This window comes from Oncorhynchus gorbuscha, linkage group LG16 (assembly GCF_021184085.1).
Source record: "Oncorhynchus gorbuscha isolate QuinsamMale2020 ecotype Even-year linkage group LG16, OgorEven_v1.0, whole genome shotgun sequence".
NCBI classification, from domain to species: Eukaryota; Metazoa; Chordata; class Actinopteri; order Salmoniformes; family Salmonidae; genus Oncorhynchus; species Oncorhynchus gorbuscha.
The window spans coordinates 3,195,178-3,207,677 of NC_060188.1; the positions used below are offsets into that span (position 1 = coordinate 3,195,178).

Genomic DNA, 12,500 nt, shown 5'->3' on the forward strand with positions numbered 1-12,500 from the left:
TAGTTCCTCTGTGATATGGTAACTTCATTTTCATAAGTTATGTCTTGTTCTTACACCATTTTAAAGTAGTTCCTCTGTGATGGTAACTTCATTTTCATAAGTTATGTCTTGTTCTTACACCATTTTAAAGTAGTTCCTCTGTGATATGGTAACTTCATTTTCATAAGTTATGTCTTGTTCTTACACCATTTTAAAGTAGTTCCTCTGTGATGGTAACTTCATTTTCATAAGTTATGTCTTGTTCTTACACCATTTTAAAGTAGTTCCTCTGTGATATGGTAACTTCATTTTCATAAGTTATGTCTTGTTCTTACACCATTTTAAAGTAGTTCCTCTGTGATGGTAACTTCATTTTCATAAGTTATGTCTTGTTCTTACACCATTTTAAAGTAGTTCCTCTGTGATATGGTAACTTCATTTTCATAAGTTATGTCTTGTTCTTACACCATTTTAAAGTAGTTCCTCTGTGATGGTAACTTCATTTTCATAAGTTATGTCTTGTTCTTACACCATTTTAAAGTAGTTCCTCTGTGATGGTAACTTCATTTTCATAAGTTATGTCTTGTTCTTACACCATTTTAAAGTAGTTCCTCTGTGATATGGTAACTTCATTTTCATAAGTTATGTCTTGTTCTTTTCTTCATCCATATTATTACATAAGTCATTGTGTGTGGGGCAGTTGTTCCCATATGCACACACACACACACACACACGCACGCACGCACGCACGCACGCACGCACGCACGCACGCACGCACGCACGCACGCACGCACGCACACACACACACACACACACACACACACACACACACACACACACACACACACACACACACACACGCACACAATGTTCCTTCAACATTGCTCCCTGACAGAATCTAAATGTCTCCCACCACACCCAATCACCTTCCTCCCTCCCTCCACAGTAGAGTGAGGAGATATGGATATGTGAGCTACATAACCTCTCTCTCTCTCTCCTCTCTCTCCTCGTCCCCCTGTAATAAGCAGCAGTATCAGGCCTCTATCATATCATAGCTGTGCTCCCAGAGGTGGCTGGCTGGGGATCAGCATCACATTCTGGCTGCCACCAGAGAATCTGGAACATCCACTCCCCAGGCCAAGCCCTGTCCGCATGCACCCATCCCAGCCAAGCCCTGTCAGCCTGCACCCATCCCAGCCAAGCCCTGTCAGCCTGCACCCATCCCAGCCAAGACCTGAGATGTGGCTCAGTGCTGAGGCTCTCTGTTTCTCTCTTTATACTCCACTATTTCTCTATTCGTCTCTCTCTCTCCCTCTCTCCCCTCTCGCTCTCTCTCTCCCCTCTATCTACCTCTCTCTCTCCCCTCCCTCTCTTTCTCTCTCTGTCTCCACCTCTCTCTCTCTCTCCACCTCTCTCCCTCTCACTCTACCTCTTTCTATGTTTCCCTCCCTCTCTCTATCTATCTCTCTCTATCCCGCTATCTCTCTTTCTTGCTCTCCCTCCCTCTCCCCCTCTCTCCAACTCTCCCTCTCTCTCCACATCTATCTATCTATCTATCTATCTATCTATCTATCTATCTATCTATCTATCTATCTATCTATCTATCTATCTATCTATCTATCTATCTATCTATCTATCTATCTATCTGATGATCTATCTATCTATCTATCTATCTATCTATCTATGGACAGATTAAAAAAGAAAAGCTGTCTAAATCAAATCTTCTTCTCTCTCATGGTTCTCTCTCTTGGTCACATCTCTCTTAGCAGATCTTATTGGTCACATACACATCTTCTCAGATGTTCTCTCTCACACACATGGTTCAGATGTTATTGGTCACCTCCCTCAGATCTCTCTGGTCCCTCTCTCTCTCTCCACCTCCCTCACCTCTCTCTCCACCTCTCTTTCTCCACTCTCTCTCTCCACCTCTCACCTCTCTCCACCTTCTCTCTCCACCTCATGGTTCTCTCTCTGGTCACCTCTCTCTCTAGCAGATCTCTATTCTCTCTCTCTGGTCTCTCTCTCTCTCTCTCTCACTCTCTCTCTGTCTCTTGGTCTCTCTCTCTCCACCTCTCTCTCTCCACCTCACTCTTTCTCCACCTCTCTCTCTCTCTCCACCTCTCTCTCTCTCCACCTTCTCTCTCTCTCTCTCTAGTCCCCCAATTGGTCTCTCTCTCTCTCTCTCTCTCTCTCTCTCTCTTATCTCTCCTCTCTCTCTCTCTCTCTCTCTCTCTCTCTCTCCCACTGTCGATCTATCTCTTGCTCTCTATCTCTTGCTCTCTATCTATCTCTTTTTCTCACTCCCCTCCAACTTAAAACAGAGCGCTCTGCTCAGTGCTGTATGTGTGTGTGTGTGAAACCTCCCATCGTAGTGTAGGGTCCATTAAACTGCGGTGATGATGTCTCTCATTAGGCAGAATGTAAATCTACCGTTGACTGGGGGAGAAGTGAAATTGCTGCTGGTGTTAACGCCACACACACAAGTATTCACACGCGGAAACACACACACACACACACATGCTAGTGCACACACATGCACGCAAGCCCACACACAAATTCCTCAGTGTGTACTGGGACAATCCACTTTGTGGTATTAGTGTCTAGTAATATGTGATTTTATGATAACCCTCAATAGGGGATCATGGAGGATAGCCCAAGACAAGCCCTTTATCCATACTGATGATAACCCTCAATATGTCCTAGCCCAAGACAACCCAGCTCAGACCATCCAGCCCCGCCCTAACCCTCCTCATGTCTTTGATGGACAGATTAAAAAAGAAAAGCTGTGGACTAAATCAAATCTTATTGGTCACATACACATGGTTAGCAGATGTTATTGGTCACATACACATGGTTAGCAGATGTTATTGGTCACATAGGAGCGACACATGGTTAGCAGATGTTATTGGTCACACACATGGTTAGCAGATGTTATTGGTCACATACACATGGTTAGCAGATGTTATTGGTGACATACACATGATTAGCAGATGTTATTGGTCACATACACATGATTAGCAGATGTTATTGGTCACATACACGTGGTTAGCAGATGTTATTGGTCACATACACATGGTTAGCAGATGTTATTGGTCACATACACATGGTTAGCAGATGTTATTGGTCACATACACATGGTTAGCAGATGTTATTGGTCACATACACACGGTTAGCAAATGTTATTGGTCACATACACATGGTTAGCAGATGTGAGGTAGGGTAGGGCAGTGTGAGCAGAACCAGCGGTGTCGTTTGACTTAGCAAACGAGGATCGGATGTCGTCGACCTTCTTTTCAAAATGGTTGACGAAGTCATCTGCAGAGAGGGAGGGGGGGGGAGGGGGAGGAGGATTCAGGAGGGAGGAGAAGGTGGCAAAGAGCTTCCTAGGGTTAGAGGCAGATGCTTGGAATTTAGAGTGGTAGAAAGTGGCTTTAGCAGCAGAGACAGAGGAGGAAAATGTAGAGAGGAGGGAGTGAAAGGATGCCAGGTCCGCAGGGAGGCGAGTTTTCCTCCATTTCCGTTCGGCTGCCCGGAGCCCTGTTCTGTGAGCTCGCAATGAGTCATCGAGCCACGGAGCGGGAGGGGAGGACCGAGCCGGCCTGGAGGATAGGGGACATAGAGAGTCAAAGGATGCAGAGAGGGAGGAGAGGAGGGTCGGGAGGAGGACCGAGCCTGGAGGATAGGGGACATAGAGAGTCAAAGGATGAGAGGAGGGTTGAGGAGGCAGATTCAGGAGATAGGTTGGAAAAGGTTTGAGCAGAGGGAAGAGATGATATGGTGGAAGAGGAGAGAGTAGCGGGGGAGAGAGAGCGAAGGTTGGGACGGCGCGATACCATCCGAGTAGGGCCAGTGTGGGAGGTGTTGGATGAGAGCGAGAGGGAAAAGGATACAAGGTAGTGGTCAGAGACTTGGAGGGGAGTTGCAATGAGGTTAGTGGAAGAACAGCATCTAGTAAAGATGAGGTTGAGCGTATTGCCTGCCTTGTGAGTAGGGGGGAGGTGAGAGGGTGAGGTCAAAAGAGGAGAGGAAAGAAGGAAAGAAGGAGGCAGAGAAGGAATGAGTCAAAGGAGCTTATCAAGGCATCAAGCTCATTGATGAACTCTCCGAGGGAACCTGGAGGGCGATAAATGATAAGGATGTTAAGCTTGAAAGGGCTGGTAACTGTGACAGCATGGAATTCAAAGGAGGCGATAGACAGATGGGTAAGGGGAGAAAGAGAGAATGACCACTTGGGAGAGATGAGGATCCCGGCGCCACCACCCCGCTGACCAGAAGCTCTCGGGGTGTGCGAGAACACGTGGGCGGACGAAGAGAGAGCAGTAGGAGTAGCAGTGTTGTCTGTGGTGATCCATGTTTCCGTCAGTGCCAAGAAGTCGAGGGACTGGAGGGAGGCATAGGCTGAGATGAACTCTGCCTTGTTGGCCGCAGATCGGCAGTTCCAGAGGCTACCGGAGACCTGGAACTCCACGTGGGTCGAGCGCGCTGGGACCACCAGATTAGGGTGGCCGTGGCCACGCGGTGTGGAGCGTTTGTATGGTCTGTGCAGAGAGGAGAGAACAGGGATAGACAGACACATAGTTGACAGGCTACAGAAGAGGCTACGCTAATGCAAAGGAGATAAGTGGACTACACGTCTCGAATGTTCAGAAAGTTAAGCTTACGTAGCAAGAATCTTATTGACTAAAATGATTAAAATGATACAGTACTGCTGAAGTAGGCTAGCTGGCAGTGGGTGCGTTGTTGACACTACACTAATCAAGTCGTTCCGTTGAGTGTAATAGTTTCGACAGTGCTGCTATTCGGGGGCTAGCTGGCTAGCTAACAGTGTTGTTTACGTTACGTTGGGTTAAAAGAACAACAATAGCTGGCTAGCTAACCTAGAAAATCGCTCTAGACTACACAATTATCTTTGATACAAAGACGGCTATGTAGCTAGCTATGTAGCTAGCTACGATCAAACAAATCAAACCGTTGTACTGTAAAGAAATGAAATGAAAATGTGATACTACCTGTGAATGCGACCGGGTTGTGAGTCTATTCGGTAGACGTTGGCTAGCTGTTGGCTAGCTGTTGGCTAGCTAGCAGAGTCTCCTACGTTAAGGACGACAAATAGCTGGCTAGCTAGCCTCGGTAAATTAAGATGATCACTCTAAGACTACACACTCTAAACTACACAATTATCTTGGATACAAAGACAGCTATGTAGCTAGCTAACACTACACTAATCAAGTCGTTCAGTTGAGTGTAATAGTTCTACAGTGCAGCTAATCGGTGGACGTTAGCTAGCCAACAGTGGACGTTAGCTAGCTGGCTAGTGAAGACTACGTTAGGACGGCGAAATACGATAATTACGCAATTAACATCACACGGTTAGCAGATGTTATTGGTCACATACACATGGTTAGCAGATGTTATTGGTCACATACACGTGCTTAGCAGATGTTTATTGGTCACATACACATGGTTAGCAGATGTTATTGGTCACATACACATGGTTAGCAGATGTTATTGGTCACATACACATGCTTAGCAGATGTTTATTGGTCACATACACATATTTAGTAGATGTTATTGCGGTGTAGTGAAATGCTTGTGTTCCTAGCGCCAACAGTGCAGTAATATCTAACAATACAAGTAAAATAATGGAATTAAGAAATATATAAATATTAGGATGTGCAATGTAGGAGTGGCGTTGCCAGGTTAGTCGAGGTAATTTGTAAAGTGACATTGCATAGGTAATAAACAGTGAGTGTGTGCCGGCTAGTGATGGCTATTTAACAGTCTGATGGCCTTTTTCAGTCTCTGAGTCCCAGCTTTGATGCACCTGTACTGACCTCACCTTCTGGATGACAGCAGGGTGAACAGGCAGTGGCTCTGGTGGTTGATGTCCTTGATGATCTTTATGGCCTTCCTGTGACATCGGATGCTGTAGGTGTCCTGGAGAACAGGTAGTTTGCCCCCGGTGATGCGTTGGGCAGACAGCATCACCCTCTGGAGAGCCTTGTGGTTGCGGGCGGTGCAGTTGCCGTACCAAGTGGTGATACAGCCCGACAGGATGCTCTCAATGGTGCATCTGTAAAAGTTAGTGAGGGTCTTAGGGACCAAGCTGAATTTTAGCCTCCTGAAGTTGAAGAGGTGCTGTTATGCCTTCTTCACCACACTGTCTGTGTGGATGGACCATTTCCGAATGTCAGTGATGTGTACGCCACGGCTCCATCAATGTGGATGGGGGCGTGCTCGCTCTGCTGTTTCCTGAAGTCCGTGATCACATCCTCCCTGTAGGCTTTCTCGTCCTTATTGGTGATCTAGCCCACTACTGTTGTCATCTAGAAAATTGATGATTGAGTTGGAGGCATGCATGGCCACGCAGGCATGAGTGACCAGGGAGTACAGGAGGGGGCTGAGCATGCACCCTTGTGGGTTCCCTGTGTTGAGGATCAGCGGAGTGGAGATGTTGTTTCCTACCTTCACCACCTGGGGGCGGCCCGTCAGGAAATCCAGGACGCAGATGCACAGGGCGGGGTTCAGACCCAGGGCCCCGAGCTTAATGATGAATTTGGAGGGTACTATGGTGTTGAAGGCTGAGCTGTAGTCAATGAACAGCATTCTTACATAGATATTTCTCTTGTCCATATGGGATCAGGCAGTGTGCAGTGCGATGACGATTGCATCATCTGTGGATCTTTTGGGGCGGTAAGCACATTACTGTGGGTTTTAGGATGTAAGGTATGGTGCAGGTGATATGATCCTTAACTAGCCTCTCAAAGCACTTCATGATGACAGAAGTGAGTGCTACAGGGCATTAGTCATTTAGTTCAGTTACCTTAGCTTTCTTGGGAACAGGAACAATGGTGGCCATCTTGAAGCATGTGGAGACAACAGACTGGGATAGGGATTGTTTGAATATGTCCTAAACACTCCAGCCAGCTGGTCTGCGCATGCTCTGATGATGCGGTTAGGGATGTCATCTGGACCATGGGATCATAATGGGATCATTCACCTGTGGACCATAGGATCATTCAGCTGTGGACCATGGGATCATTATGGGATCATTCACCTGTGGACCATGGGATCATTCACCTGTGGACCCTGGGATCATTGTGAGATCATTCACCTGTGGACCATGGGATCATTATGGGATCATTCACCTGTGGACCATGGGATCATTCATCTGTGGACCCTGGGATCATTCAACTGTGGACCCTGGGATCATTGTGAGATCATTCACCTGTGGACCATGGGATCATTGTGAGATAATTCACCTGTGGACCATGGGACCATTGTGGGATCATTCACCTGTGGACCATGGGATCATTGTGAGATCATTCAACTGTGGACCCTGGGATCATTGTGAGATCATTCACCTGTGGACCATGGGATCATTGTGAGATCATTCACCTGTGGACCATGGGATCATTGTGAGATCATTCAACTGTGGACCATGGGATCATTGTGAGATCATTCAACTGTGGACCCATTGGGATCATTGTGAGATCATTCACCTGTGGATCATGGGATCATTGTGAGATCATTCAGCTGTGGACCATGGGATCATTGTTGGGATCATTCACCTGTGGACCATGGGATCATTGTGAGATCATTCACCTGTGGACCATGGATCATTGTGGAGATCATTCACCTGTGGACCATGGGATCATTGTGGGATCATTCATCTGTGGACCCTGGGATCATTGTGAGATCATTCACCTGTGGACCATGGGATCATTGTGGGATAATTCATCATGGGATCATTCCTGTGGACCATGGGATCATTGTGAGATCATTCACCTGTGGACATGGGATCATTGGGATCATTCACCTGTGGACCATGGGATCATTCATCATTCACCTGTGGACCATGGGATCATTGGACCATGGGATCATTCATTCACCTGTGGACCATGGGATCATTGTGAGATCATTCACCTGTGGACCATGGGATCATTGTGGGATCATTCACCTGTGGACCATGGGATCATTGTGAGATCATTCACCTGTGGACCATGGGATCATTCACCTGTGGACCATGGGATCATTGTGGATCATTCACCTGTGGACCATGGGATCATTGTGGATCATTCTGTGGACCATGGGATCATTGGGATCATCATTGGGTGGGATCATTCACCTGTGGACCATGGGATCATTGTGGGATCATTCACCTGTGGATCATTGTGGATCATGGGATCATTGTGGGATCATTCACCTGTGGACCATGGGACTATTGTGAGATCATTCAGCTGTGGACCATGGGACTATTGTGAGATCATTCAGCTGTGGACCATGGGACCATTGTGGGATCATTCACCTGTGCTCCTCTTGAAGCACTGTGAAGATTGTATCCCACTCTCAGATCCCCCTCTCTCTCTCTCCTTCCCTCCTTCTCTATCTGTCTCCTCCTTATTTCCTTCTCTCAGTGTTATTAAGTCAACAAGTGGATTGTGTGTCAACAGGTGAAACTTTATCTGCGGACTGAAAGGGGCTCTGTGAGGCCGTGTGTGTGTGTGTGTGTGTGTGTGTGTGTGTGTGTGTGTGTGTGTGTGTGTGTGTGTGTGTGTGTGTGTGTGTGTGTGTGTGTGTGTGTGTGTGTGTGTGTGTGTGTGTGTGTGTGTGTGTGTGTGTGTGTGTGTGTGTGTGTGTGTGTGTGTGTGTAAGCTAAGTAGGCCATCCAGTGACCGCAGTTCTGGGTTGTGTGTTAGAGAGACCAAGCAAGAGTGAGAGAGTTGGGTGTTTAAGTCCACCACAGCTTTCCCACCTCCATCACCCCTTAATCAAAGGGAAGTCACACACACCACAGACGGAGAGAGAGAGGAGGGAGAGAGAGAGAAGGGAGGGAGAGAGAGATAGAAGGCTTTTAGTGTCCCTTCCTCTGGCTTAGAGGGGATCAAATGTTCAGGGGGGTCCAGCCATCAGAGCTAAGACCCAGGAAACAAGGAGGGGGGAGAGATGGAGGGATGGGGATTGAGGGGAAGAGGACATTTGGGGTAAGGAGGAACAGGGGGAACAAGAGAAGATATAGAGATATGGATGAAGTAGATTGAAAGGGGAGGGTGAAGGGAGAGAAACAGAAGGGGAGAGGAGGGCGAATGAGGTGAGTGGGTTGGAAAGGGAAACTGGAGAGATGTGGGGAAAAAGGAGGTAGAGGTGTGAGTGGGTTGGAAAGGGAAACTGGAGAGATGTGGGGAGAAAGGAGGTAGAGGTGTGAGTGGGTTGGAAAGGGAAACTGGAGAGATGTGGGGAGAAAGGAGGTAGAGGTGTGAGTGGGTTGGAAAGGGAAACTGGAGAGATGTGGGGAGAAAGGAGGTAGAGGTGTGAGTGGGTTGGAAAGGGAAACTGGAGAGATGTGGTGAGAAAGGAGGTAGAGGTGTGAGTGGGTTAGAAAGGGAAACTGGAGAGATGTGGGGAGAAAGGAGGTAGAGGGGGATGGAGGAGAGAGAAGAGGGGGTGAAGGAGAGAGAAGAGGGGGGTGAAGGAGAGAGAAGAGGGGGTGAAGGAGAGAGAAGAGGGGGGTGAAGGAGAGAGAAGAGGGGAGTGAAGGAGAGAGAAGAGGGGTTCAGAGAGGTGTGTAGTGGAGATAGCCGTCCGGTCAGGGAGGGACCTCTGTGTTTGACCCTATAATGGAGGGTAATGATCCACGATGAGGGAGTCGTGTTCACACCCATGTCCACCTCTACCCTGAGCCCTGTCTGTAACTAGAGACCCTAATCCCTCACACTAACCCCTCACATTAACCCCTCACACCCCTCCTCACACTCACTCTAACCCCTCTTCCTAACCACACACACACCTCAACCTCACACTAACCCCTCACATTAACCCCTCACACCCCTCCTCACCCTAACCCCTCACCCTCACACCCCTCCTCACACTCACCCTAACCCCTCTTCCTAACCACACACACACCTCAACCTCACACTAACCCCTCACATTAACCCCTCACACCCCTCCTCACCCTAACCCCTCACCCTCACACCCCTCCTCACACTCACCCTAACCCCTCTTCCTAACAACACACACACCTCAACCTCACACTAACCCCTCACAGCCTTCCTCACACTTAATGACCTCACTACAAAGTTGGGCCTGGTTTCATATGAGTGGACTATATCCATGGCCCAACATGTATGGCAGCAGCAGACTAAGGGGACTAGAACTAGGACTGTGTCCTGGTCAGGTCACATGGTCAGGTAAAACACTTGGACCTAGCTAAGGAGGTAGGATCTTAAAGATGCTTCTGAAGTTTCTCATTTCCAGGCTTGAGTTTGTCTTAACTAAAAATGGATCAACCCCTACAAAATGTGATAATGCAACACAATAATTCCCATTTCCTGTTGCTGCAGGATTATTAGGATCCTATTCTCTGATTGGCCAATTCAGTGGAGATACTTTTGTTCAGACAGTCCAATCATGCCTTTTCTGTGAAATGTGATGAAATGTGATGATCTTACAGTAAGTGTTATGTTGACCAACAATATGCCCATGGAGCTACACACATTACCCACACACAGTATTGTGGGAGGCTGTTACAGCCCACGGAAGCCCCTCTCACAGTATCTGTCTGTCTGTGTGTGTGTCTCTCTCTCCAGGTATATGTGAACGGAGAGTGGGTGACCAGTATCGGGAGGGGGCAGCTTTGGGGAGCTGGCCCTGATCTACGGGACCCCGAGCCGCCACCGTCAAGGCCAAGACTGACATGAAGCTGTGGGGCATCGACCGGGACAGCTACCGACGCATCCTCATGGTACAGATACACACATGTAGAAACACACACACACACGACCAGGACAGCTACCAACGCACCTAATGGTACAGGCTGAGCACACACGAGCGCACACACACGCAAGTGCACACACACACACACGCGCGCGCACACACACACACACACACACACACACACACACACACACACACACACACACACACACACACACACACACACACACACACACACACACACACACACACACACACACACACACACACACACACACACATACACACACACAATAAACAGACACACACACAAAAAGGCATAAACAGACACACAACCGTAGCAGCTACTGACACATCCTCATAGTACATAAGAGACACACATACAGTACACCTGGCACAGCTGTCCTCTGCCTCTGTTCAGACACCAACCTATCTGACTTGAATGCCTCGGTCCAGACACCAACCTGTCTGAATCTACTGCCTCTGTCCAGACACCATCCTGTCTGACTCTTCTGCCTCTGTCCAGACACCAACCTGTCTGACTCTACTGCCTCTGTCCAGACACCAACCTGTCTGACTCTACTGCCTCTGTCCAGACACCATCCTGTCTGACTTGACTGCCTCTGTCCAGACACCAATCTGTCTGACTCTACTGCCTCTGTCCAGACACCAATCTGTCTGACTCTACTGCCTCTGTCCAGACACCAATCTGTCTGACTCTACTGCCTCTGTCCAGACACCAATCTGTCTGACTCTACTGCCTCTGTCCAGACACCAACCTGTCTGACTCTACTGCCTCTGTCCAGACACCAACCTGTCTGACTCTACTGCCTCTGTCCAGACACCAACCTGTCTGACTCTACTGCCTCTGTCCAGACACCAACCTGTCTGACTCTACTGCCTCTGTCCAAACACCAACCTGTCTGACTCTACTGCCTCTGTCCAGACACCAATCCTGTCTGACCTGTCTGTCCAGACACCAACTCTACTGTCCTCTGTCCAGACACCAATCTGTCTGACTCTACTGCCTCTGTCCAGACACCAATCTGTCTGACTCTACTGCCTCTGTCCAGACACCAACCTGTCTGACTCTACTGCCTCTGTCCAGACACCAAACTGTCTGACTCTACTGCCTCTGTCCAGACACCAAACTGTCTGACTCTACTGCCTCTGTCCAGACACCAACCTGCCTGACTCTACTGCCTCTGTCCAGACACCAACCTGTCTGACTCTACTGCCTCTGTCCAGACACCAATCTGTCTGACTCTACTGCCTCTGTCCAGACACCAACCTGTCTGACCTACTGCCTCTGTCCAGACACCAACCTGTCTGACACCAGACACCAAACTGTCTGTCTGACTCTACTGCCTCTGTCCAGACACCAACCTGCCTGACTCTACTGCCTCTGTCCAGACACCAACCTGTCTGACTCTACTGCCTCTGTCCAGACACCAACCTGTCTGACTCTACTGCCTCTGTCCAGACACCAACCTGTCTGACTCTACTGCCTCTGTCCAGACACCAAACTGTCTGACTCTACTGCCTTTGTCCAGACACCAACCTGTCTGACTCTACTGCCTCTGTCCAGACACCAACCTGTCTGACTCCCAAATGGCTCCCTATTCCCTTTATAGTGCAGTGCTTTTACCCCTCAGGGCCCTCAGCCTCTGGAGAGTTTCTGCCGTCTATTGTGTCAGATCATATTGCGTTGGATTGTTCTGTCTAACACAGACCCCCCTCTCCTCCTCAACCACTGCACTCAGTACAGCAGAGGAACAGTAGCCTGTCTAACACAGACCCCCCTCTCC

The 12,500-nt window shown here is 48.5% G+C and overlaps 1 protein-coding gene across 1 annotated transcript in view; it reads left to right on the forward strand.

Moving 5' to 3' along the window:
- Nucleotides 1-12,500, forward strand: part of LOC123999673 (cAMP-dependent protein kinase type I-beta regulatory subunit-like) — a 432,723-nt gene that overhangs the window by 202,094 nt on the left and 218,129 nt on the right. Inside the window, 3 exon segments of the mRNA XM_046305653.1 lie at nt 10,566-10,600; nt 10,602-10,637; nt 10,639-10,720. Of these exon segments, the coding sequence (XP_046161609.1) occupies nt 10,566-10,600; nt 10,602-10,637; nt 10,639-10,720 (153 nt within the window).